At 51.9% G+C, this 25,445-nt stretch overlaps 1 protein-coding gene across 5 annotated transcripts; it reads left to right on the forward strand.

Moving 5' to 3' along the window:
- The first annotated feature begins 810 nt into the window (after window positions 1–810).
- TRAF1 (TNF receptor associated factor 1) lies at window positions 811–24,168 on the forward strand. 5 transcript variants are annotated; one of them, XM_081237404.1, is made up of 8 exons: window positions 811–831; window positions 3,535–4,298; window positions 6,233–6,317; window positions 15,999–16,064; window positions 16,564–16,974; window positions 18,455–18,632; window positions 20,613–20,761; window positions 22,830–24,168. In XM_081237404.1, the coding sequence occupies exons 2-8, from the start codon at window positions 4,159–4,161 to the stop codon at window positions 23,046–23,048; spliced, it is 1,248 nt and encodes a 415-aa protein (XP_081093530.1). In that variant the 5' UTR covers window positions 811–831; window positions 3,535–4,158; the 3' UTR covers window positions 23,049–24,168. The 5 variants fall into 5 exon arrangements, with proteins under 5 accessions (XP_081093530.1, XP_081093529.1, XP_081093527.1 ...); XM_081237403.1 differs by lacking the exon at window positions 811–831 and adding an exon at window positions 906–1,198; XM_081237401.1 differs by lacking the exon at window positions 811–831 and adding an exon at window positions 1,197–1,254.
- The last annotated feature ends 1,277 nt before the right edge of the window (window positions 24,169–25,445 follow it).

Consider the following 25,445-nt stretch of genomic DNA (forward strand, 5'->3'; position numbering starts at 1 on the left):
TTGGTGTCAAGACAAAAAATGGGACCCTGATACATAGAGAATGTAATGGGTGCCTCTGAGCAACAAAAAGGAAACAAAACCAACAAAGTAGGCAGGCTCACTGCTTCCTCAGCTAACAGTCCTGCAGATGTTAGGTCTTGATGGAGAAGGAGCCTTTATCAAATTCGCAAAAATAAAGGTTGTTTGTACCTTTTAGACAAAAATTCTATCCCAACACTAAGTACCATAACTATTTTGATTGATATACACAAAATTCATAAGGAATAAGTGGCTGTGTGTGTGTTTAGACAAAACCAGAAACAGTTTCTGAAAACACCCAGTGTTGTGGAAGCGCCGTGCCTTCAGAACCGCTGTTTACACCTCTTCGCTGATTGCTCCAACCCAATAAGCTTGGACGAGCCTGACACTGTGCTAGGATCTTTGCAGGAATCTAAGAGGGCTAAGACTTGGGTTTTGCTGCTGCTCGCCCCACCCCACGCGGGATTGCAGGCAGGCAGGGGACAGGATGGGGGTTCAAGTCCCAGGCCCGTGTTCGTTTAGTCTGCGAATACTTTGAGTCCCACACACGTGCCAGGAACTCGCGCGGGGAGAAGGAGAACAGAAGGTCAGTCTTCAGTGGAAAAACAGAGCCTGCGACGCCGTGGATACCGCCCCGGGCCTACTCTCCCCATCGGGGAGCGCTCGCCCCGCCCCCGAGGCCGCCTCGGAAAGGCGGCTCCGGCTGCAGGAACCGACCCCGGGCTTGCCCTCCCCGGTTTCCGCCGCCTGGGCCGAGTCCTCGCGCCACCGGAAGCTCCCGCCGGACCGCTGGGAGGCGGCGGCGGCGCCAAGGTTGGTTGCACTGCACCCCGCCCCCACCCGCCCCGGGGCTGCGGAGGCTCCGGGCCGCCGCCCCAGCCCTCCCCGCCCGGGACAGCCCGGCTCCAGCTCTCTGGGGCGGGGGTTGCCCAAGTGCGGGCCACCCCGCCCCCCGCGCGCCTCCGGGACCTGGAATCCCGGCTGCAGAGCCCTGCCCGGGACTCGCTGCCCCCGCCCTTCCTGCGGGCGCCCGGGGCAGCCCTGCGGTGGCTTATCCTTGAATAGTCGCGGGCGCCGCTCTGCTCCCATCGCTGCGCACGCATCCGGAGATGTGGCGGTGGCGAGACGGCCGTCACCAGCCCGCGGGGGGCGCACGAACGGGGCTGGGGGCCACGGACAGGTCATCCGGCATCACTGAGCCGGGCGGGGGGGATTGTGCTCCAGCTGCGGGACGCGGTAGGATCGCAAAGCTGGGAGCCCAACCTCATCCTGGGGCGGCCCACCGGGACTCCCAGGGAAAGTGGGGTCTGGTCCCGCTGCGCCCCGAAGGACAAGTGGAAGGCTGGGGAGACGCGGGTGTGCAGCGCAGAGACTCCGCATCTTCGGGCCCCGCGGGTGGGGCCGCGGAGATGGGGCTGGTGGCGGTTCAGAGTGGAAGAGAAGGGGGTCAAGGAGACACAGGGAGGAGCAGCCACAGAAGTGGGGGCGGGGGGGAGCACGGAAGGGGTGCAGGAAGCCACAGCAAGGAAGGGAACTGGAAAGGAGGCGCCAAGAGGCGTGTCAGATGCTGGCCACAGGGCTGGTTGGATAGGAACTGGGACAAGCCCCGGGCATTTGGCAACCTCGACCTTGAGAACCTTGGGGAGATGGTTCCATGGAGATTGGAGTGATGATGCAGAGCGCCCGTGTAGACAGTATTTTCTAGAAGTTATGTTAAAGTGAGAAGGTGTAGATGCTGGAGAGGAAGGTGGAATGAGGGTAAAGGGCGTTTTAAAGCACCATGTGTGGTTAGAACACAGGCTCAGGGCTCCCGAGTCCCCGCTCACTATCGGGGAGTCCTTGGGCATGTCACTGAACCTCTTGGGGCCTCAGTTCCCTTTTCCGTAAAATGGGGATGAAGATGACAATACCTGCCTCATAGGGTTCACGTGAAGATTAGATGAGATGGTGCCTGTAAAAGCACTTAACACAGCACTAAAAGTACCTGTTACTTTTCACTTGTAATTATCAGAGCAGCTTGCGCATATTTTGCTGCTGATAGGAAGGAGCTGGGAGGCATTGAAGACAGAGGGGAGAGAAAAGGGAGCAGAGAGAAAGGGACCCAAGAACTTGGATGGAGAGAGAAGTCTTGGGTTCCTGTGCCAAACCAAGGGAAGGAGGGAGCAGGTGGGGACGCAGGGAAGTTTGCAGGTTTGGGGTATGTGGTTAAGTGAGTGGCTTTCTGATAGCCTTTCTCTGAAGTAGGCCTCAAGGTCGTTTGCTGAGAGGGCCAGGTCAGGGCTGGCCCAGGTGAGGGTGGAGGTCCTGATTTCCACCGCAGCAGTAGGGTAGGGTGCCATGCCCTCTTTGCCAGCAACCCCTGGCAGACTCAGCATCGCTCCCGGGAAGGTGGACAGTTGAATTTACCAGGGTCAGAGGACAACGTCTGACCTGCCTTGCCCACTTGTGAGGCTCATCTAAAGCTGATGGATGTGAAAACACTATATAAGCATAACTTACCATTTTAATCTTTCTTCGTGACCTTGAGGAGCTGGAAGGGCTGTGGCCAGCATCAATATCAAAGCTTTTCGAGCACTTCACTTGGGCCGTGCACCATGCCATGCTTTCACCCATGATCTCATTTAGTTATTACAAGTCAGGTGAAGTAGGTATTAATATTAACCCCATTTTGCAGATGTAGAAACTGAGGTGCAGAGAAGTTACTGACCTTGTCCCAGGACCCACAGCTAGTAAGTGATGAACTCAGGATCCCAACTCAGATCTGTTAGACCTCAAAGCCTGTGATTTGAAACTACTATGAAAGTTTGCAAAACCCTGAGTAGCAACCCAGCAGAATAGAAAGATGTGGAGTGATCATCTTTTCCATTTGGTAGGTGAGAAAACAAAGGCTAGAAGCTCTGACTCCACCCTGGGCTCTGTAGGCTCCACCAAGCTCCCTTGTTTTTGCCTCTCTTGAATGGGAGGAAGAACACAGAGCTTAGAGTCCTACAGACCTGGTGGTCATCATGCTGTACCACCAGGTGCTGGGTGACTTTGGACCAGGCATCTTGCTCCTCTGTGCCTCCACATGCCTGCGGAATTCCTAACAGGTTGCTCTAAGGAATAGGAAGGAAAACGTTGCCTGGGGCATGGTAGATGTGCCAGGAGCCACGCTTCCCACACAACCATGGATCTGCGTCCCACTTGGCTGCTGAGACCAACTCCTCGTGACTTTGTATTTATTTAGACCTTTGTTCTCCTCAGGGCCAGGAAGTGGTGGCGCCTGATCCGAGTCTGTGGCCACCTATGACTTCCTGAGTGGGGCCATGGAGGTAGGGCCCTGAGCAGTCCATGGTCCTGAGGCCTTGGACTTCAGAGGGGAGGGCCAGGTGTCACACATACTGATGAAGAACGCCACGGGCAGGGCTGGGCCATCAGAAGCCTTCCTGCTGGCCTTGGCCATGGGGTCCCAGAAGTTTAGACCCCAGAGAAGTCTTGGAGAGAATCCTGTTGCAATTCCTCTTTTTTTTTTTACAGATGGGGTAACCGAGACCCTCTGTGCAAAAGTGACTTTTACCTAAGATACTCTGGACAGGGCAGAGCTAATATGCATGGAACTTGCATTTTTGGACCTGACTCCAGAACCCTGGGGATTTCCACTGGGGCAGTGAACACCCACACCGAGTATCCTAGGCTGCTCGGAGGTTCCAGGGAACATAGACAAGTCACCGACTGGGGCTCTCTCTGCCCCTTTCCCCTGGGGAGGAAGTGGAGGAAGCCAGTGGCAGCCTGAGGTCCTCCGACAGGGGAAACTCTAACTGTGGTTCCTAAAAGTCCGTGACATGGTTCTTTTTTCTCTCTGACTCGCCCTTCCCTCCCTCTTGCTCAAAAGAATGACTGGACACTCCTAGAGCCTGCAGTCACCATCCAGGGGATTTTTTTCACCACAAAGGGTAATTCCTGTCTCATCCCTGCTGTGACTCAGCTGTGACGTTGAACCACACAAGCCAGCGAGAAGATAAAATCATCAGACTTCTGCTCATCAGAGAGGGTGGCCCGGCCAGCACTCACCTCTTCTCCCAACACAGACTCCACGGAGCTGGTCCCCTCCCCAGAGGAGCTTGAACAGGGCCCCCCCACCAGCCAGCCTGGGACCCCAAGATGGCCTCTGGCTCGGCCAGCAGCCCCCGCCCGGCCCCCGATGAGAACGAGTTCCCCTTTGGGTGCCCCCCCACCGTCTGCCAGGACCCACCAGAGCCCAGGCCCCTCTGCTGCGCCGTCTGTCTCTCTGAGAACGTGAGGTGAGGGGTCGGAGGAGAAGAGGCGGGTGGGACGGAGGTGCCAGGGAGGGACCCATCACGGGAGGCAAGGGTGAGAGGAACCGTGGTTTTGGGCAGGTGACTTCACCTCTCTGGCCTCAGCTTCCACACCTGTTCCTCGCGGTCCCGGACACTGCCCCGTTTGACTGTTGGTGGAAGGAGAAGTAGCCACAGAAAAACGTCAGCTCCCTTAGCAGAAGGCCATCCGGGGTCAGGGGGAGAGCCTCTGGGTCCAGCTGGGCTACTTACTGTGTGGCCTGTGCAAATTGCTTGATGTCTTGAAGACTCAGCCTCCTTGTCTGTAAAATGCCTGTAAAGTGATTTTCTACCTCCCAGGATTGTTACAAGGCCCAGTCAATAACATTCCAAAAAATTCTTGTAATAATGAATATAAACTCCCTGGTAAATGACAAACTGCTGTACAAATATATCTTCTTCCACAATATCACCCATCACCTCAGACTGTTTGCTGGGAATGCTTTTAAAGGGGACAAAAATATCTACTATATTCATGTATTATATATTTATGTATGTATATATAAAATATGTATATATCTGCATATAAATATCTATATATAATGCACACACTTTGCATGTTTATAAAATATACGTATATAATTTACATTGTATATTATATATTAAAATATGTGTATGTTTATATTTAAAATACAAATAACTCAGGTGTGACATGAATATGATCATCAGTATCCCACCTTAAGCAACTATTATGTACCAACTGTGTGCCAAGCCCTCTTTCCTTGTGTCTTCAGAAGAGCCTTGGAAAGGTGGATACTATTATTACCCTATTTTACAAATGAGGACAATGAGGCCTAATGGACAGATGAGGTCAGTTTGCCCCAGGTCAGTTTCCTGGCAGATGTGTTCTTAAACTGCCGTGCACCCCCAGCATGACCTTTGTTTGGGACTTTACAGTTTAAGAAGGTGGGAAACTTCTCAGGCAAGCTTGAGGAGTTCCAATGCTTTCACAAAGGAGGAGGCTGAGAGAAGGAGGGGAGAGGTGGTGGTGAAAAGGGCACGTGTGGGGGAGGAGAAAAGCTTGACTGGTTTTACCATCCTGGCTTCATCTCAGGCTTTTGCAATGGGTCTCTTGGCTTCCTTCGCTGTTCTTCCAAATCCTGGCAGAGGCGGGAGAGGGATCCAGGCCTGAGGCCTGAAGAGCTCTGCCCAGCTCTGCCCCTGCCTCACTCGACCTTGGTTGATCCATACGTCTTCTGAGGCCTCATTCTCCTTCCTGTAAAATGGACCTGACCAGTGGCTCTCACTGAGGATCAGATGGCTTGGGAGCTTTGCTAAAGCACATAGGCCCATGTGTCACCCCATTCAGAGTCTAGCACCCACTCCTGGTTAAGAACCTCAGGCTAGGTGTTCTCGGAGGTCCCTTCTTATTCTGAGAGGCCATGGTCATCTGTAATTACTAAAAATAAGAGACCAAAATAAAATAGAGGAAGCTGAGAAGAACTAATATAGCTGCACATCCACAGTCCTTTGTCTGAACCCCTGGGGTCAGATGTAGTTTGGAATGCAGAAGTTTTTCAGATTTTAGAAAAGCAAGTCAGTGCATTACTATGTAATTCTTCCAGCGGGGATTGGGGATGCACCTTATAATTAAGCAATGAATATTTCTGGAAACCTAAATATTCACACTAAGTGGGATAAGTAGGGGCTTTAATAGCCTCTAGTCAGTTCAGATCAGGTTTGGCTGCCAGAGAAGCTCACTGCAAACTACAGGAAAACATTGGTTTGGGAATGCTGGGTCTGGGATTGTGGAGCTGCGTGCTCATTGGTGTCAGCTGCCACACTGGGCAAGGCCTACGCTTTTGGAACTCTGGGGACGGAGGTTGGTGCCATGGAGTCGTGAATGCCTCACTTAGTGGCATTTGTTCATGTGTCCCCAGGAATGGTGAAGATCGGATTTGTCCCAAATGCAAAGGGGATGACACACCATCCGAAAGGCCAGGAAGCCTTCTGTCTCAGGAGCAGGTAAGTTGGCACTGCCAGGAAAGACTGTCTGTCATTTGTCTCTGTTGGCAGGGGAAGAGGCCAAGTAGGTATCTGCCCACCTAGTCCCTGCCAGATGGCTCCTTCTTTGTCTGAGTCTAGACTGAATTCATTTTTGTCAGCAGTGAGGAGACTGACACTCGCGGTGGGGAAGCAACTTGCCCCAAGCCACCTGGCCGACCTGTGACAGACTCAGGGTGAGAACAGCATCTAGACAGGGGTCAACACACCACAGCCTGCGGGCCCAACTCAGCCTGCCACCTGTTTGTACAGCTTACGAGCAAAGGATGGTTTTTACACTTCAAAGGTTTCTAAAAATTGAAAAGAGGATGAGATTTTGTGACACATGAAAATTATAAGGCATTCAAACTTCCAGGTCCCTAAATAAAGTTATATTGGTTCACAGCCACAACTCACTTATGTATATATGCCTTGTGTATGGCTGCTTTTCTATTTATAATATTTATTTATTTATTTATTTATTTATATTTATTTGGTTGTGCCGGGTCTTAGTTGCAGCAGGCAGGCTCCTGAGTTGTGGCATGCGAACTCTTAGTTGCGGCATGCATATGGGATCTAGTTCCCTGACCAGGGATCAAACCTGGGCCTGCTGCATTGGGAGCATGGAGTTTTATCCACTGTGCTACCAGGGAAGTCCCTGTAGCTGCTTCTGTCCTAAAACAGTAGAGGTGAATAGTTGCAACAGAGGCCTCACAGCCCAAAATATTCACCATCTGGCTCTTGACAGGAAAAGTTGGCCAACTCTTGACCTAGACAGTTCTTTCTGGCCCTGTTTGCCCTCAGACAGGGACAGGCCATCCTCATCTCACTTCTCTGGCTCTGCCAAACCATGCTTCCAGGTATAAGATGCAACTCTGGTAGTGTGAGGGGCCAAAGAGATACCCTCAGGCATCAGTTTAGAACCCCAGCTCTTCTGAGCTGGGGAAGAACCCTCTCAGGTCATCTGTCCAGCCCAGAGGTTCCCACATGTTTACCAGCCCTGGTCCATTCCCACCAGTTCATGACAAAAATGATAAAAAAAAATAAGGAAATTGTCATGAGTTTTTCTTATAAAACTAAATTCTTTCCATTTATAGAGTCAACCTTTACTCTGAGATGATGCCCTTCCTATTCATGTCTTTGTATAAAGGAAATGATCGTGATTGGTGATAGAATTCGGGGTAAAGCCTTTATTTAGTAAAATTTTAAAATGGCAATCTTTATGTTAATCTCCTAATTTAAAAAGCAAACAAACTGGTATTGGTCTGTGAATCCAAAGCTTTAAGAATCCCTGCTGTAAATCTAACCCCCTCTTACACATGGGCCCCGACACCCACAGGGGCGTCTCATTGCAAAGCTCCCTCATGACCAGGGTCTCGCCAACTTGGCCACCAGCACTGTCCACACTGTGAGGCACCGGCTCCTTTCAACCAAAGCTCCACCCTTGCCTGAACCATGGCCCAGGGGTCAGGAGCCTGGTGTCTGAGGATGGCTCTATAATTCAGTGCATGGCTGAGATGACTCCCCTGTCTCCACCTGTAAAATGAAGATGCCAGGTTGACTGTGCAGGGTCTTTCCAGCACCTGCAATGTCCCACTGCCAGTCAGTGGCTGACAGGGCGGCTCTCCCTCCCACTGTGGAACCAGAGGCAGGCAGGTCTCCACACCTTCTTACCCCTTCTCCGCTCTGGCCCCTCTCCTGCGGAGAGTTGGAGGAATTTCCTGTCCCACCAGAGCTGTTTTTTTTTTTTTTTTTTACAACTTTATTGGAGTATAATTGCTTCACAATGGTGTATTAGTTTCTGCTTTATAACAAAGTGAATCAGTTATACATATACATCTGTTCCCATATCCCTTCCCTCTTGCGTCTCCCTCCCTCCCACCCTCCCTATCCCACCCCTCCAGTCGGTCACAAACCACCGAGCTGATCTCCCTGTGCTATGCAGCTGCTTCCCACTAGCTATCTACCTTACATTTGGTAGTGTATATATGTCCATGCCTCTCTCTCGCTTTGTCACAGCTTACCCTTCCCCCTCCCCATATCCTCAAGTCCATTCTCAAGTAGGTCTGTGTCTTTATTCCTGTTTTACCCCTAGGTTCTTCATGACATTTTTTTTTCTTAAATTCCATATATATGTGTTAGCATACGGTATTTGTCTTTTTGAGGGCTTTCCTGTCTTCTTGTCAGCAACCCTCTCCCCCTGCAGGTCCTCAAGGGAATAATAGTAAGGATCCAGTGCATTTCCCCAGAACTTTCTACTCTACAATGTGGTTACGAGCTAATAGGATTAACACCCATGGAATAAATTTCCAAGCCTCCCTATTTGAGCATCTTTGTACTCCACCCTCGAAAGAGAGGACATGGGCTAGATGCTTTCTAAGGCACCTGCCTGTCTGAAGGCATCAGGACTATTGTTTTGACTTGTTTTATTCTTGCCTCTTAACAAAATGAATACAGATTCATTGTACAAATCTTAGATAACATAAAGATGAGATATTTTAATATCTCTCAACCCAGTAGTCTTAATTTTTTCATCTTTGTTAATGTGAAATCAGATGAAGGTAGAAGCGTTCTGATTAAAGGGGAGCCTGGAGCCCTGTCCTTTTGGTTACCCCACTTCCTTCTCCTGTCCCAGCCCCTCAGAGACACTGGGGATTCCTAGGGCCCTGCAGAGCACAGTTTGAAACTTGCTGCCTTAAACCAAATGAAGTGACTCTTATGATGGAATTACAGGCACTGGAACAGGCTACAGAGTGGGAGGAGGGTACACCCCCAGTGGAAAGCTGGGGGGTGGCGTGAGCCAGTGGTCTGACACCTGCGCAAAGCCACAAGTGGAAAGACCAGGGACTCCTTCAGCTTCTGACCCAATGGGAACTTTGGGGGGACTTTTGACCAAAGGAAAGCAGCTGATTATAAATCAACACTTTGCATACGTGGTGATTCTGCAGTTTGTGCATCTGGGGAAACCTGGGAAGTGAAGGTGCGGTGGGCAGGCCAGGCCGGGGACCAGCTGAGCTAAGCCCCGAGGTGCCCATTCTTGCAACACTTTCCATGCCATCTGCTTATCAGTTTGTCCCCCTCCTCTGACTTCATTAGATTAATGTCTCTCTAAGAAGTGTTCAAAGCCCTAGACCGATTAGCTCATGTAAGAAGCAGATATTAAAGGATAACTGTTGACCTGGTTAGAGACTTGGTTCTTGCCTAGAATGACCTTCCTACAGGAGTGACAATGAAGTAGGGGACGACCCGGTGGCTGGGAAATAGCAGTCAATTCTGTCTGCCTGAGACCCTGTGAATGGGATTGTTTCTCTCACTCTCTTCCCTCTGAGGTCACTCAGGAAGGTCAAAAGCAAGCTGGCATCTGCTGCCAGTGGCTTACAAGAGCGCCTTAAATTATTCTAGAATCAGAAAATGATAGGAGGTCAAGCTGTCTAGTCCAATTTCCGCTCTGTACTGGATTCCTGCCAAGTGGCTTTGTGTCCTTCCAGTGACAGGGAGCTCATTACTGCACGAAAGCACCACTTCCACCATGGGGAACTAACTGTTGTACCACTTTCCTCTTTGTTTGTACTGAGCTGAAGTCTGTCTCCCTTGGGGCCACAAAAAGTAAGTCAGTCCGCCTCCTGTCCCCTGAGGTGGTCCTGAGTCTGTGGAAGGACGCTGACCACGTCCCTCTTGAGTCTCTCCTCAGCCTCTGTGCATATCTGTGTCCTTTGAAATGTAATGCCTGGAAATGAACCCCCTTACACTTCTGAGCTTGACAATTGCATCTGTAACCTTATCGATCCCGTGACATCCTGTGTCATGGGCAGTGGTGATACCCCTATTTCACCAGTGGGTAATATATCGAGGTGCAGTGAAGAGGTGTGCCTGCACCAGTCATACAGCAAAGGGGGGGCAGAGCCAGGCTCCCACTCCTGCCCCTTAGGCTGCTGACATCTCCTCTCTGCTGCCTCCAGATGGTGGATCACCCCCAAATGTTTTACACAGGTTTAAATACACAGTCAGCCTTAAGTGCTGGAATCCACCAAATGCTGTGGAAACAGGAATGGGCAAGACTACTTTCAACTAGGGGAATCAGGCAGGACTTCCTGGAGGAGGTGGCAGTCGAGCCAAGCAGAGGTTGCCAGAAAGGAAACTGACTCAGGTACAGAGGTGGGCAGGAACTGGCGAGCGGACCGAAGTCCACCCTGTCACTGTAGAGTGCCTCTCCCTCAGCACTAGCTGAGACCCAAGCAAAAACAGCCCCTCCAGGCATCCAAGACCTTGGCCAGCCTCAGTGCCCAGCACAGCAGCATGGGAAGTGCCTGGCACATTGCAGACCCTCCGCTCTGTGCAGTAGCTTCACGGAGGCAGCTCTCATGCTCCCGGCACCCTCTTGACACTTACATTCTTGGAGGCCCCCAGGTCCCCAAGTGGGGGCCCTTTGATGGAGCTCTCTGCTGACCCCGTCACAAAGGGCCTGGGTAAGCAGGGAAGCTGGGAACACCACACACCCCCAGACTTCTCCGATGTGGACAGAAGGACAAGTGTTCCCTCAGGGCTGGGATTTTGTTTTCTCTGTTTCCTCCTCAGAGGAAATTCCACTGCGAATTTTATTTTTAGCAGTTTGCAAGCAATGAGACCGCTCACACAGGGGCCTCCTGTGGCACCAGACAGGCACAGGCTTGGCTCAGGACAGATGCCCCGTTCTTCCTCTGTGACCCCAGCCCCTTCCCTCTCCAGTCCCCTCGGTCCCTGGGCTTCAGATGAGGCTACCCTTTAGTCAAGGTGAGGACTCCTGGTGAGGAGGAAGGACCCTGGATGTAGATTCCTGGCCCCTGGCCTCTGCCACAGCCTCACCCCAAGCTTGCATCCTGCAAGTCACCGGCCATCTCTGAGCTTCAGCTTCCTCACCTACACGAGAGAGGCAGAACCTCAAAGCCCCGACCTCCTCCTCGTGGCCCTGGGAGATCTGATGGGGCCGTGCTCACGCAGGTGTGGAGAGAGCAGCAAGCCCGGAAGGGCTCGTAACTGGGGGACAGGAGACCCGGATTCAGTCGGCTTCTCACATGTGCAAGCTTGGTGTGCCGTGGAGCAAGCTGCTCGCCCAGGTTTCCCACCCTGTATTAAGGTGAAACTAATCCCCCCCTGCCTGCCTCAGAGGATTATTGTAAGGATCCTATGAGGTAACCTACAAAAATGCTTTGGTCCTGTATAAATACAAATGCATTTAGGGATGTTCCTTACCCCTACCCACCCCCAAGGAAATCCAGTGGGAAAATAGGGTTTTACAGAATTAGTTATTAAGAGTTTGAGACGGGAGGATTAAATGATATGCGTGTATGTGACAGCCATTAGCAAAAGGAAAAAGATGTCCCAAGGGCAGTGCTTAATCCATAGGAATAATTTTGCTAATAATAGTACTACTACTACTAATCATGGGTAACATTTATTGAGCGCCGCGTCAGGCAGAATGTTGCTCCCCAAAGATGTCCACACGTTAATCCCCAGAACCTGTGAATATGTCACCTCACATGGCTCTATTAGTCTGCTCGGGCTGCCGTAACTAAGTACCACAGACTGGGTGGTGTGAACAACAGAAATCTGTTTTCTCACAGTTCTGGAGGCAAGAAGTTCTAGACAGAGTTGGTTTCTTCTGAGGCCTCTCTCCTTGGCTTGTGGATGCCCTCTTCTCCCAGCATCTCCCCATCATCTTCCCTCTGGATGTCTGTGTCCTAATTTTCTCTTCTTATAAGGACACCAGTCATATTGGAATAGGGTTCACCCTAATGACCTCATTTTTTTAAAATAAATTTTTATTTATTTATTTATTTATTTATTTATGGCTGTGTTGGGTCTTCGTTTCTGTGTGAGGGCTTTCTCTAGTTGCGGCAAGTGGGGGCCACTCTTCATCGTGGTGGGCGGGCCTCTCACTATCGTGGCCTCTCTTGTTGTGGAGCACAGGCTCCAGACGCGCAGGCTCAGTAATTATGGCTCACAGGCCTAGTTGCTCCGCGGCATGTGGGATCTTCCCAGACCAGGGCTCGAACCCGTGTCCCCTGCGTTGGCAGGCAGATTCTCAACCACTGTGCCACCAGGGAAGCCCCCCTAATGACCTCATTTTAACTTAATTACCTCTTTTAAAGACTCTGTCTCCAAATACAGTCATGTTCATGGGGGCTAGGACTTCCCCATATGAATTTGGGGTGGGGAGACACTACTCAGCCCATAACAATGGCAAAAGGGACTTTGCAGATGTGATTAAATTAAGGATCTTGTGATGGGGAGATGACACTGGCTTATTTGGTGAGCCTATTGTTATCACAAGGGTCCCCAAAAGAGGGAGACAAGAGAATCAGAATCAGAGCGAGATTGGAAGATGCTCTGCTGCTAGCTTTTAATATGGAGGGAGGGACCCTGAGCCAAGGAATGCGGGCGGCCTCCAGAAGCTGGAAAAACAAGAAAACAGGTGCTCACCTTGGACCTCCAGAAGGGGCACGATCCTGCTCGCTTTTCGGACTTCTGATCTCCAGGTCTGTAAGATAATACTGGGCTGGCCAAAAAGTTCGTTCGGGCCTTTCCATGACATGAAAAACCAGAACGAACTTTTTGGCCAACCCAAAACATGTGGGTTGGTTTTCTGTTGTTGTTTGTTTATTTATTTGGTTGCGCCAGGTCTTAGTTGCAGCTCACGGGTTCCTTAGTTGTGGCTCACTGGCTCCTTAGTTGCAGTACGTGGGTGGGCTCCTTAGTTGCGGCATGCATGTGGGATCTAGTTCCCTGGCCAGGGATCAAACCCAGCCTCCCTGCATTGGGAGTGCAGAGTCTTAACCACTGTGCCACCAGGGAAGTCTCAATGGGGGTTGTTTTAAGCCAATAAGCTTGTGGTATTTTGTTATAGCACGATAGGTCAGTCATGTCAGAATTTACATGTATTGTGGCATTTAATCCTCACCATAACTCTATAAGGGGGAGTTCTGTTATTATCCTCATTTTGCAGACTGGGAAACTGAGACATAGAGAAGTTAATAACTCTCCCAGGGCCACACAGCTAGTGTGTGAAGTGACAGAGATGCACTTTGCACCCCGACAGGCTGGCTCCAGAGCCCACCCCCTTAACCCTGGAAAGCCCCCCAAGGAATGAGAGACTGTGTGACTGATGGTGGGACTCTGGGCAGCCTGGCTGGCCACCAGCGGCCTCTCAAGTTACCCCCTGCCCCTCCTCTGCCAGACGTGAGAGGCTGGTCCCAGCCCACTCCCATTGTACATGGTAATAAGGATGCCCGCTCCACCCATGTAGCACTTGCCAGCCTGCATGGGCTTTCATTGCACAGACACAGCACCACAGGGCTCAGCTGCCAAAGGAACACGTGCCCCTCCACCTGTGGGCGATTCTGGACTCCCGCCGTTAGTTTTATCACTTTCACTTTTTACCTCCCTCTGACTCTCACTTCAAGCATATACCGTTAGAAACTGCAGAGGATTTGAATCATGGGCTCGTAGGGAGTTTCAGGGCCTGAGAGATGACCCCTCGTGCATTCGCCAGGTTCCTCACTGGCCTCAGGCCCTCCATCCTTCCCTCATGTCGGGAAGCTACCTGCTGGGAGAGGCTGCATCACAGGGCACTTTCCAAAGCCATTGCAGTCTCCCTGACAAGGCGACCCACCCCTCCCCAGTAAAACATCTGTTTTCTGTTCTTTATTGGGAGTAACTTGTGCTTGAAGCCCGGGGCAATGGGGCAAAGTGGGGCGTGGCCTTTTGCTGGGCTGTGCTCTGTGTCCCAATCCAACTGTACTCATTAAGCCCACAGCTCTCACTTATTTTACTTTTAGAGAATAATAACTAGTGTGGCTTTGTATTTGCTCAGCCCAAAAGACCTCTGTCCTCCCGTCCTTTCATCCAAATCTCCCTTCACATCACCCCATGAGGTTATTCTTAAAAACAACAACAAAGCTCTTGGAAAATCAAGATATTATTTACATGTAACAAAATTCACTCATTTTAAGTGTACAGATTGATGAATGCCGGGAAATGTATACAGTCGTGTGACCTGCAGTCAGGAGGGTGAATGATTCTGCACCAGAAAAAGCTTCCTTGTGCCCTTGTTTAGTCAGTCTCCCCCAGCTGCAGCCCAGGAAGCCACTGGTCTATTTTCTGTCACTATAGTTTTGCCTTTTCTAGAATCTTATAAGAATAGAATCCTAGTATGTAGTCTTTGGTGTTTGACTCTTTTCATTTAGCATGTTTTGAGGTCCCTCCATGTTATTGCACATATTAGTCATTTAGTCCATCTGACTGCTGAGCAGTGTCCTGGAGTATGGATATACCACACTTTGTTCATCCATCCACCAGTTGATGGATACTTGGATTGCTGCCAGTGTGGGCCTATTATGAGTAAAGCTGCCGTGAACATTTACATACACCTGGACATATTTTCACTTGGGTAAATTCCTAGGCGTGGAATGTGTGGGTTGTCCGATAACTTGATAGGCACGGTCTGTAAGTAAGTTACTTTGTAAGTATGATTTAACTTTATGAGATACTTCCATAGATTTTCCCAAAGCGGTTGTACCATTTTGCATTCCCACTAGCAACCTATGAGTGTTTCAGTTCCTCCACATCCTCACCAAAGCTCGATATTATCGTTCTTTGTAAATTTTAGCCATTCAGTGAGTGGACAGTGGCATTTCGTTACAATTTGCGTCTCTCTGATGACCGGTGATGTTGAACATCTTTACATAGGCTTGTCATTTGTGTATCTCATTTTGTGAAGTATCTGTTCAGTATTTTACCCATCTTGTATTAGGTTGTTTGTCTTATTGAATTGTAAGAGTTCTTTATATATTCTGGATATAAGCCCTTTCCAGGTCTATGTCTAGGAAAAAATGTTCTCCCAGTCTCTCCTGGGCTTACACTTTTTTTTTTTTTTTTTTTTTTTGCGGTACGCAGGCCTCTCACTGTTGTGGCCTCTCCCGTTGCGGAGCACAGGCTCCGGACGCGCAGGCCCAGCGGCCATGGCTCACGGGCCCAGCCGCTCCGCGGCACACGGGATCCTCCCGGACCGGGGCACAAACCCGCGTCCCCTGCATCGGCAGGTGGACTCCCAACCACTGCGCCACCAGGGAAGCCCTGGGCTTACTCTTGATAAGAGATAGAGATATGGGGTAGGAAGATCCCTGGAGCTGTGCTGCTTCCTAGCTGTTCCTCCTTGAGTAAATCCCTGCCGCTCTGTGAGCTTCAGTTTCTTCATCAATCAAATGGGAACAAAAAACCGACCCTGCTACCCCCAAGTGTTGTTAGGGACCCTAGGAAGAATTATGACTATGGAAGCATTTTGTAAACTCCTCAGACTTATACATAGGTTAACAGTATTGTCAAGTTGCTTGTTAGGGGTCCTCACGGAGCCCCCAGACCAGTGGGGGCAACCAAAAAGTAAATGATGATTACAGGGCTGAGTGGAACATGTACCCTCAGGAGAGGTGGCAGCGCTTCCCAGGATCACAGCAGGGGCCCTGCTCTTGTTCTGAAGGAGGGTTACAGGACGGCTGAAGCAGAAGGAACAGCATGTGCAAAGTTTTGTGGCCCAGCCCAGCTCATGCCTGGTGGATGCTGGTGCTTTGCGGAGAGCCCCAGTGCCACTGGGACCCCCATAACATCCAGTGACATGGTTCTTATTTCCAGGATCACCCTGAGGTGGCTGAGGCTGGAGTTGGGTGTCCCTTTGCAGGTGTTGGCTGCTCCTTCAAGGTAAGCATCTGAGTGTGAGAGAGGAGATCTGTACACTACAGTCTCAGACCTTCCCACTCAGCCCCTCCGGGATGTTCCCACAACATCAAGCTACGCCTCTGGATATACCTTACATGACTTTCCCAAGCAACAAAATCACTAGTAAATCATCTTCCTACTCAGGGGCGTTCTTCTTAATGTCTCACCTGGGCATTGTAGCATCACAAAAATGACCACCGCCCGCACCCCCAAAAACCCCTTTGCTTCTCTCCATGGTCCTGAATCATCAGTGTGCTCAAGGCCATGGCAGAATTGTTGCTCTGGAGGCTGGGATGGACACAGCTCACCATGGGTATGTCTGATGCCAGGGTCCTTCTCCAAATCCCTCTTGCTGTACACTTCCCTTGGCCAGGTGAATGGATACGACTTCCCTTGGCAGCCTTTGGTGGCAGGAGTCTCCACTGCTCCCTGGTCCTCCCTCCCGCTCTGTTTTCACTGATCAGCCCCACTCTCTTGGCAGGGGGGCCCAAAGTTCATGCAGGAGCATGAGGTCACCTCCCAGGCCACCCACCTGAACCTGCTGTTAGGGTTCATGAAACAGTGGAAGGCCCAGCTGGGCTCTGGCCTGGGGTCCGGACCCATGGCCCTGGAGCAGAATCTGTCAGACCTGCAGCTGCAGGGGGCTGTGGAGGCAGCTGGGGACCTAGAGGTGGACTGCTACCGGGCCCCCTGCTCCGAGAGCCAGGAGGAGCTGGCCCTGCAGCACTTCGTGAAGGAGAAGCTCCTGACTGAGCTGGAGGGGAAGCTGTGCGTGTTTGAGAACATTGTCGCCGTCCTCAACAAGGAGGTGGAGGCCTCCCACCTGGCCCTGGCCGCCTCCATCCACCAGAGCCGGCTGGACCGCGAGCACATCCTGAACTTGGAACGGAGGGTGAGCATGGGAGGCACGTTTACCCTCGAGGCAGCTCAGGCACACACACCCCCGCCGCCCCATCTTGTCTCCAGAGCAGAGGACCAGCCTTCCTCCTAAGTATTCTCCCTGCACAGACCAGTCGCTCCTCCTCCAAAAATATCTCTTCTGAATCCCAAAACCTTCTAGGAAGAGGACCGAGTCAGAAGTTATAGTCAAGGTCAAACTCCCCCGTCCAGTGCTTCCTTTCCTTTGCTTGAACTTCTGCAATAGACTATTCCCACCCCAAGCAACTCATTCCACAGCTGGACGTTTTGCACCGCTAGAAAGTTCTCCCTCATACTTAACTAAAATCAGCCTCCTGTGTCTTCCCTGCCCCTCGGGGCCCCCAAAACATCTGACTTCTAGCCCCCATGGAAGCCCTTCAGAGATGAGCAGTCAGTAATAATATCCTGATTGTTTCCTTCTTTAGGCTAAACACCCCCAGTGCCTTCACCACTTCATCAGAGCACATTGTTTCATGCTGTCCTCATATGTTCTGGCTCAGCCTCTAAAGGATTCCACACACTCAGAGTGGTGGTCCCAAACCACCAGATAATGCACTTCTCTGACAGTTCTTGGTTGCGCCAGACTGTCCCCTCCTTTGTTCCAGAGCTTATACTTTTCTTAATATAGCCAGTCACAATGTTAATGTTGCTTTTGCGGGGGGGGCAGCAACATTACTTCACCGTCTCATGTTGAGTTAGGCCTGGATTTTAGTTCCAAGTCCACCATTAACTTGCTGTATAGATCTGAGCAAGTCATAGCACTGCAACTTTCCCATCCATAAAATTAGGGATTCAATTTTCTTTAAGGACACTCACTTCCATTCCTGACTTCCCTACCTGAGTACACCCAATAATAAATTTGTATTCTTTCAAATGTCAGTTGAGGAACCTACCAGAAGAGCCAGGCACTGGGTTTGAGTGGCGAAGTAAAGGATTTATTTATGTAACTCTTGCCCCAGTTGGAAGGTGATGGCCTCCCCGAGGGCAGTGACTGTGTCTTCAGTTCATTAACGAATTTCCTGGCTCTACTCTTACGTGCCAGGCACTGTGCAAGGCATGGACACAGATAAAATGAGCATGGACCCAGCTGTTGATAGGGGAGACCATCTATCCTGTTGGAAAGGCAGAAAAATTTATCTCGGATGGTTGTAAAGCCTCTATAAGATCGAAAATGAAAGAGAGAAACCAGCTGAGCTAGGGCAGTGGTTAAGTGTTTTGCAGAGGAAGAAGTCTGTGAGCCAGGCTCCTGATGGATGAACAGGAGTTGGCCAGTGGACAAGGAAGGGAAAGGAATCCCAGGCAGGAGGGACAGCATATACAAAGGCAGATGCCCATGGCTGAGGGAGGCAAGGAAAGCAAATTCCGGGGCAGCTCTGTCTCTACATCCTGCTGTCCCCATCCCACCGCCAAGCTGGGTTCTGGTGCTCCTGGCTGAATGGGCTTCCCCGCCCCAGGTGGTGGAGCTGCAGCAGACCTTGGCCCAGAAAGACCAGGCCCTGAGCAAGCTGGAGCAGGGCTTCCGCCTCATGGAAGAGGCCTCCTACGACGGCACCTTCCTATGGAAGGTCACCAGTGTCACCAGGCGGTGCCATGAGTCAGCCTGCGGCAGGACCGTCAGCCTCTTCTCCCCAGGTAAGGCCTCCCCGGGGGCACAGACACCAGCTGGGGGAGGCGGGCGGGGGTGGGTGGGTGGGTGTTGCACTCTGACAGGCGGGCTGTGTCCAGTTAGGCCAGTGTCCATTCAGGCCTCTGGCCCTACCAGGCCCGCAGAGGTAGGAGGCCCCTCCCTGCTCAGCCGCGTGGATCAGGGGCTGTTTGCACCAGGCATACCTGGACATCCGTCACTGTCTGCAACTAGGAATAAAATGATCTACGTTGTGTGGGTATCTGTTGTGAAAGAGAGTATGCTGTGAACCAAAGTGTGTGTAGATGCGAGGGAAGCCCAGGGTGACTTTCGCAGGTAAATACCATGGGGCCCTGCCCTCAGAGACCCCAGTGGTCTGAAATAAGACAAGTGGAGAACTCCTGTGTACCACTGTGGGGAGCTCGTGATTGAGTATTGTGTAAACTGGGGCAGTTCTTAGTCATTTCTGGGGCCCCTGGGCCTGGCACGATGTCTTGCATCAAGTAGGCAGTTACTGGGTTGTTGTTTCTCTTAATTAACTGATAGCTGTCTATGTAACAATGTGTATATTTGTGCTCCAATCTGTGTGCTTTTCCCCTGGCCTCACTCGTGTGCCTCTAAGTAAACGGGCGGGTCGTTAAGGAGGATTTCTGCCGATGGCAGTTTTAACCACCACTCACACCTGCTCCAGCCTCATGCCTTTCCTGGCCATCTGCTCCTCTGACACACCCAAGGTCAACAGTGCTGGGATTCAGAGGGGCATGGGAGCTTGCCCCACACCACAGAGCAGGCTGGGTCCCAAAGCCAGCCCCCTTTCCTCAGGAACAGGGACAGCCCCTTCAGGGGGTGGCCTCGCCTCCTACACGTAAGCTTTTTTGTCCTGGCTTCTTTCCAGAGAGGGAAAAAGCAAGCAGTGTCTCTGGCTTCCTGTTCTACCAAAACACAAGGGGCCCAGATGAGTCAGACTGTCAGCCTGTCCCCTCCACTCCTTCCCGCACGCCCTCCACACCCTGTCCCCGTTCAGCCCCTCCCAGAAGGGCCCTCATGGTGACGGCTACTGGAACCCACACTCGGATGGCTCTTTCAGCTGCCCAGGGAGAGAGCCCACAGGCCCCTGGGCCTAATCACCAGGGGATGATTCATCCCGGGGGCCTTTGCCAGCGGTGGCCGGCAGCACTGTGAGCCGCCGCACTCTCTCCCAGCCTCCAGGAGACCCCAGCCCCTTGGCCTAGGGCAGCAGAAAGAAGTCCATGTTGGGAGGTAGGAGGCCTGGCCCCTAATTCTGTCTCTGCCCCCAGTACACTGTGACACTGTGGCCAGCCACTTCCCCTTGCTGGGCTTGGGTTCCCGACTACAGAATGCAGGTTGGTTAAATCAGAAGTGTGATCCCAGGGCCAGCAGCATCTCTATCCCCTGTTAGAAATGCCAATTCTCAGTCCTCACCCCAGCACTACTGAGTCAGAAGCTCCAGGGGCAATCTGTGATTCTGATGGCCTTTGACAGCCACCAGGCCAGATGATCTCCAAGATTTGATGCTCTATAACGGAGAAGAACGCTGAGCTCCATCCCCAGATTTCATTTTTTTGTTTTTATTTTTTGGCTGCATTGGGTCTTCGTTGTGGTGCGCGAGATTTTCATTGCAGTGGCTTCTCTTGTTGCGGAACATGGGCTCTAGGCACGCAGGCTTCAGTAGTTGTGGCGCGCGGGCTCAGTAGTTGTGGCTCGTGGGCTTTAGAGCACAGGCTCAGTAGTTGTGGCGCACAGGCTTAGTTGCTCTGCGGCATGTGGGGTTTTCCCGGACCAGGGGTCAAAACTGTGTCCCCTGCATTGGCAGGCAGATTCTTAACCACCGTGCCACCAGGGAAGTCCCAGTTTTGTAGTTTTGAGCCATGACTTGGGCATGCCTAACTGCCAGTCCCAGTTTCCTCATCTGCAAAGTCCAGCACTCTCCAGCTGCCTCGGCGCTGACTCTGTCTTCCTCATTTCAGCTTTCTACACTGCCAAGTACGGATACAAGTTGTGCCTGCGGCTCTACCTGAATGGGGACGGGACGGGGAAGAGGACCCACATGTCCCTCTTCATCGTGATCATGAGAGGGGAGTATGATGCTCTGCTGCCGTGGCCTTTCCGGAACAAGGTATGGGCCTGGGGGACAGTGGGGGTGGCGTGGAGGAAACTTCGGTCCTGGTCCTGATTTAGCCATGAACTTGCCTGTGTGACCTCGGCAGTCCCTTTGCCCTTCGTGCTGTCAGTTTCCCCTCATAAAACAAGAGCCTGAGTTCACATCTAGTAGCCAAGGCTCTTTGCTGCATTCTGAGTCTAGGAGCTAAAGTGTTTGGACCAGCGACCCTGGAAGACATGTAGAGATGAAGTTCACTTGGTGGCTGAATAAGGCAAACTTCTTGGAGGAGGTCCTGTGGGGATAGCTTGAACTGACAACATTGTCAGAAAAAGGGAAGGAGGAGGCAGATGCCACTGCACACCTTTTAGAACGGCCAAAATCCCAAACGCTGACAACACCCAGTGTTGGCAAGGATGTGGTGCAACAGGAACTCCCACTCACTGCTGGTGGGACTATAAAATGGTCAAGCCACTTTGGAAGATAGTTTGGCGGTTTCTTACAAAATTAAACCTACTTGTATCATGTGACCCAGAAAATCACACTCCTTGGTATTTACCCAAATGCGTTGAAAACTTACGTCCACACAAAACCCCTGCAGACAGATATTTACAGAAACTTTATTCATAATCGCCAAAACTTGGAAGCAGCCAAGATGTCCCTCAGTAGGTGAATGGAGAAATAGCTCTGGTAAATCTAGACAATGGAATATTATTCAGTGCTGTAAAGAAATAAGCTACCGAGCCATGAAAAGATATGGAAGAAGCTTAAATGCATATTACTGAGTGAAAGAAGCCCATCTGAAAAAGCTAGATACTGTATGATTCCAATTATATGACATTCTGGAAAAGGCAAAACTGTGGAGATAGTAAAGAGATCAGTGGTTGCCAGGATTTCATGGAGGGGAGGAGAGATGAATAGGTGGAACGCAGAGGGTTTTTAGGGCAGTGTAAATACTCTGAATGATATTATAATGATAAGATTCACGTCCTTTACATTTGCCCAAACCCATAGAATGTACAATGCTAAGAATGAACCTTAAACTGGGGACTTTGGGTGAATATGATGCATCAACATAGGTTCATCAACTGTAGCAAATGTACCGCTTTGGTGTGGACGTTGACAGAGTAGGAGGTTGTGTGGGGATATGTACTTGGAAATCTCTGTGTTGTCCATTCAATTTTGCTGTGCACCTAAAATTGCTCTGAAAAATAAAGTTTGTTAAAAGTGCTTAAAAGGGCCACCAGAGGTGGGACTGTGGCAGGGATTCCCCGCAGGTGAATGGCGGCAGCAAGGGAGTGGGGGAGGGAAGGGGAGGGTGTGGACTCCACACCTCAGCTGGGGTGGAGGAAGATAGGGCAAGCGGGTGGGGTGGAAGCGGTAGTGCCACAGTGGTCTGGCTATGAGTCAGAAGGTCAGTGGTTCCCATATGTGCTGGGGGGATTTTCAAAATACTAATGACTGGGTCTCACTACCATAGATGGTGAGGCCTGAGCATCGGGAATTTTCAAACCTTCCCAGGGAATTCTAAAGTGCAGCCAAGTTCGAGAACGGCTGCCGTGGGCGATGGGCATTTCAGTGACGTGTGCCAGGGAGGAGGCTGTGTGTCACTTTGAGATCGTTGGCTTCTCGGAGGCACATAGGGCCCCTGTACAGACCAGAAGCTGGGTTCGTGTTTCAGGGTGTTGATTGCCATCCGCTCAGTGGAAGGCTTGTCTGCTCTTGCCTGGGAGGGTCCAGCTGTGTTTGAAGGATCAGGCAGACATCTCAGTGCAGGAAGGGACATCTTGGGTTATGGAGTCCAGCCTCCTTGTCCCGGCTTAGTCCCCCCTTTAGCCCCCAACAGCCACTGGCAGTGGCATCTGAATTCCCCCTTCCTGTTAGAACACCTGAGCTCTAATCATGGGACACCGCTGAAGCCTGCTCACGTACCAGGTGCTTCCGTTTCCGGGCTCTTCCTGTACGCCATGTGTGGTCCTTACGTGCTTCTTTGACTCCTGATCCGTGTGAGCTCAGGGTTAGAGGGGCTGCACGGGTGACAGGCACAGACCCTGCCCCTGACCTCCCACCGGCCCCCGCCCCGCAGGTCACTTTCATGCTGCTCGACCAGAACAACCGTGAGCACGCCATCGACGCCTTCCGGCCCGACCTGAACTCAGCATCCTTCCAGCGGCCCCAGAGCGAAACCAATGTGGCCAGCGGCTGCCCGCTCTTCTTCCCCCTCAACAAGCTGCAGTCGCCCAAGCATGCCTACGTGAAGGACGACACCATGTTCCTCAAGTGCATCGTGGAGACAAACGCTTAGGGCAGGAGGGGCCGAGCAAGCCGCACCCGGGTCCCAAGGGAGCACCCGCTCAGACGGGGGTTCAGCAAGGTGACTGAGGTCCTGCCCTTGGCGCCCAAGATCCCAAGGCACCGTGATGGGCCGCGGCTGGCATGATGTGAGCCGAGCTGACAGATTGACCGTGGCTAGCTATCACCTTAGTGTGGCAGGACCTTGGACTGGGCCCACAAAGGCAGAGGGTCCCAAAGGAGGTGGTGCAGGACTGATCCCCCTGCACTGACCATGCAGCACTGGAGCTCTGAGAGCCACCCGGCCCTGAATGTTGAGATGGACTCCGGCCAAGATGGGGAGGGTGTGGGGACCAGGCTGGGACGTGGATGGGGAGCTGGAGGTGTGGGACCTCAGCAAAGAAGCTCCAGGGATGGGAAGGCCTCTGCAGGCCGCCATGGAGAGTGAGCTTGCTCTCGTCCTGCTTGGGATCAGAACCAGGACCAGGGGGTGGAAGTGACAGGGTGCCAGTGCGAATTCAATCTGTCCCAGCCTGGACCGAGTTCCCCAGCACTGGAGGTGAACAAGCAAAACCAGGGGGCTATGCTGCGGGGAGGGCATCGAATGGGGGGAGGGGTGGTTTTGAAGACCTTCATGGTTCCTTCCAGCCCAGAGTCTCTGACTCTAGGCCTCCTGGGCCAGATGAGGCCTAGTGCCGCGGGGGGTCTGGAAACATTCAGGAGCCCGATGCCCTCCAGTTTCCTGATTCACCTTCAGTAATGCCAGGTGGGCTGAGCTGACCCGCACGGCACCTGCCACCCAGGGCCCGGCAGTCTGCTTGCCCTCCACGCAGAGCCACGCAGAGGCCCTGCATCTTGCGCCTCCCCCAGCTGAGTGCCCCTCCACCTCCTCCAGGTGAAACCAGGTCCCTAGCTCCCAGAGGCAGCTGGAAGGAGCGTGGAGAAGGAGAGGGGCACAGACTCTCCACGCTGCCTGCCTGGGGGCCCCACTCTTGGCCATTTCCAGAATCCCGTGTCGCCCGATGAACGAAGGCAACCACATCTCTAGTTGATGGATCAGGACCGCTGAGCCACCCGCAGATGTTGTCCTTTTATATGTATAAAACCAAAGAAAAAATTTTAAAAAAATCTCTTTTGCACTTTTCATAAAGGGTCTGGTTGTGGGAGTTGGTGGTGACTTGTGAGCTCTGGGTGGTGCTGCCAGTTTTGCAGGTGGCATCCAAGGCTGGTGTGCTGGCAGGAACATGCCTCTCTGCCTCAGTCTTCTGTCTGTAATGGGGGAACCGCCCCGGCCTGCCTCCCTCGATGAGTTCTGTGACCTCAAAGGAGATGCTACACAGGAGAGGCTAGAGAGAGAAAGGCCCGGGCACCACTGCCCACCTGACCTGGCCTGGCTGCGGCCCATGCTTGTCTTCTCACCTTGGAGGTCCCTACACAACCAGTTCCTGTAGGGACCCTCGCCCGTCTTTCCAGAGCCCTGAGACTGCACGTTGCCTCTCAGAGATGCATGGCAGGTCCCCCACTCCTCTCCCCACCAGGCTTCCCTGCAGCTTACTCTTCCTCTATTTGCCGAGGCTGTGATGGGCTTCACGCCTCACACCCTCAGGGTTCTCATCTGTGAAATGGGTCAGCAGCCTTGCCTGTCCTCTCTAGCCAGCATTTGTGAGGATGCTGCTCACATAAGAGGTGACGGAGCAGCACGGCCCAGTGGGATCAGTATATCAGAAAACCCAGACCCACCCCTAGTCCAGACCTGGTATCCCATCATGCCTCAGCCTCTTCATTTACAAACACAGGGAAGCATCCTGCCTGGCCCTGCCCAGCTCACAAAGTTTTCACGAGGCCCAAATATGATACCCAAGCCCTAGTGCTTTGTAGTGTAATGGCATCTTGCCACACGTGATAGGCTACAAACGTGTCAGGGCTTCTTTTTCTCGTCCCCGCTGCTGACAACCTGTCATGAGGCTGACTTGCTTCCTTGATGTGTGTAGAAAGAAAGGTCTGGCCCAGCTAGTGATGGGGACATCTGTCTCAAAGCTGGTGTCCTGGCCAAAAAAAAAAACAACAAAAAATCATCCCTACTCACTAAGCTAACAAGCGATTTGTGGGACAAGCACTACTAGGGACAAATATCACTCTGTGCCTTTCATCGCTTATATCTGATGGGAAAGGACACATACTCTCTTCAGACACTGTGAGCTGCAGCCAGTCTTTCGGTAAAGCTTTATTGAGACCTACTGTGCTGGCCCCTAGGGCGTGGGGAACGGTAAGATGTGCAGCCTACACTCAAGAAACTCTTAGTGCAGTGGGTGAAACAGGTATATAAGTAGCTCATTGAAACTGATAGATAAGAGAGGCTCAGAGACAGCACAGGAACTCAGATCCGTTGGTTGAAGCGTGGAGGGCTTCC

Source organism: Mesoplodon bidens (genome assembly GCF_964165515.1).
Source record: "Mesoplodon bidens genome assembly, chromosome: 6".
NCBI lineage: Eukaryota > Metazoa > Chordata > Mammalia > Artiodactyla > Ziphiidae > Mesoplodon > Mesoplodon bidens.

Coding starts and splice junctions, on each gene's coding strand:
- TRAF1 (XM_081237404.1), top strand. CDS start 4,159: ATGGCCTCTGGCTCGGCCAGCAGCCCCCGCCCGGCCCCCGATGAGAAC. Junction 16,065..16,563: donor GTGTTGGCTGCTCCTTCAAG/GTAAGCATCTGA, acceptor CTCTCTTGGCAG/GGGGGCCCAAAGTTCATGCA. Junction 18,633..20,612: donor CGTCAGCCTCTTCTCCCCAG/GTAAGGCCTCCC, acceptor TCCTCATTTCAG/CTTTCTACACTGCCAAGTAC.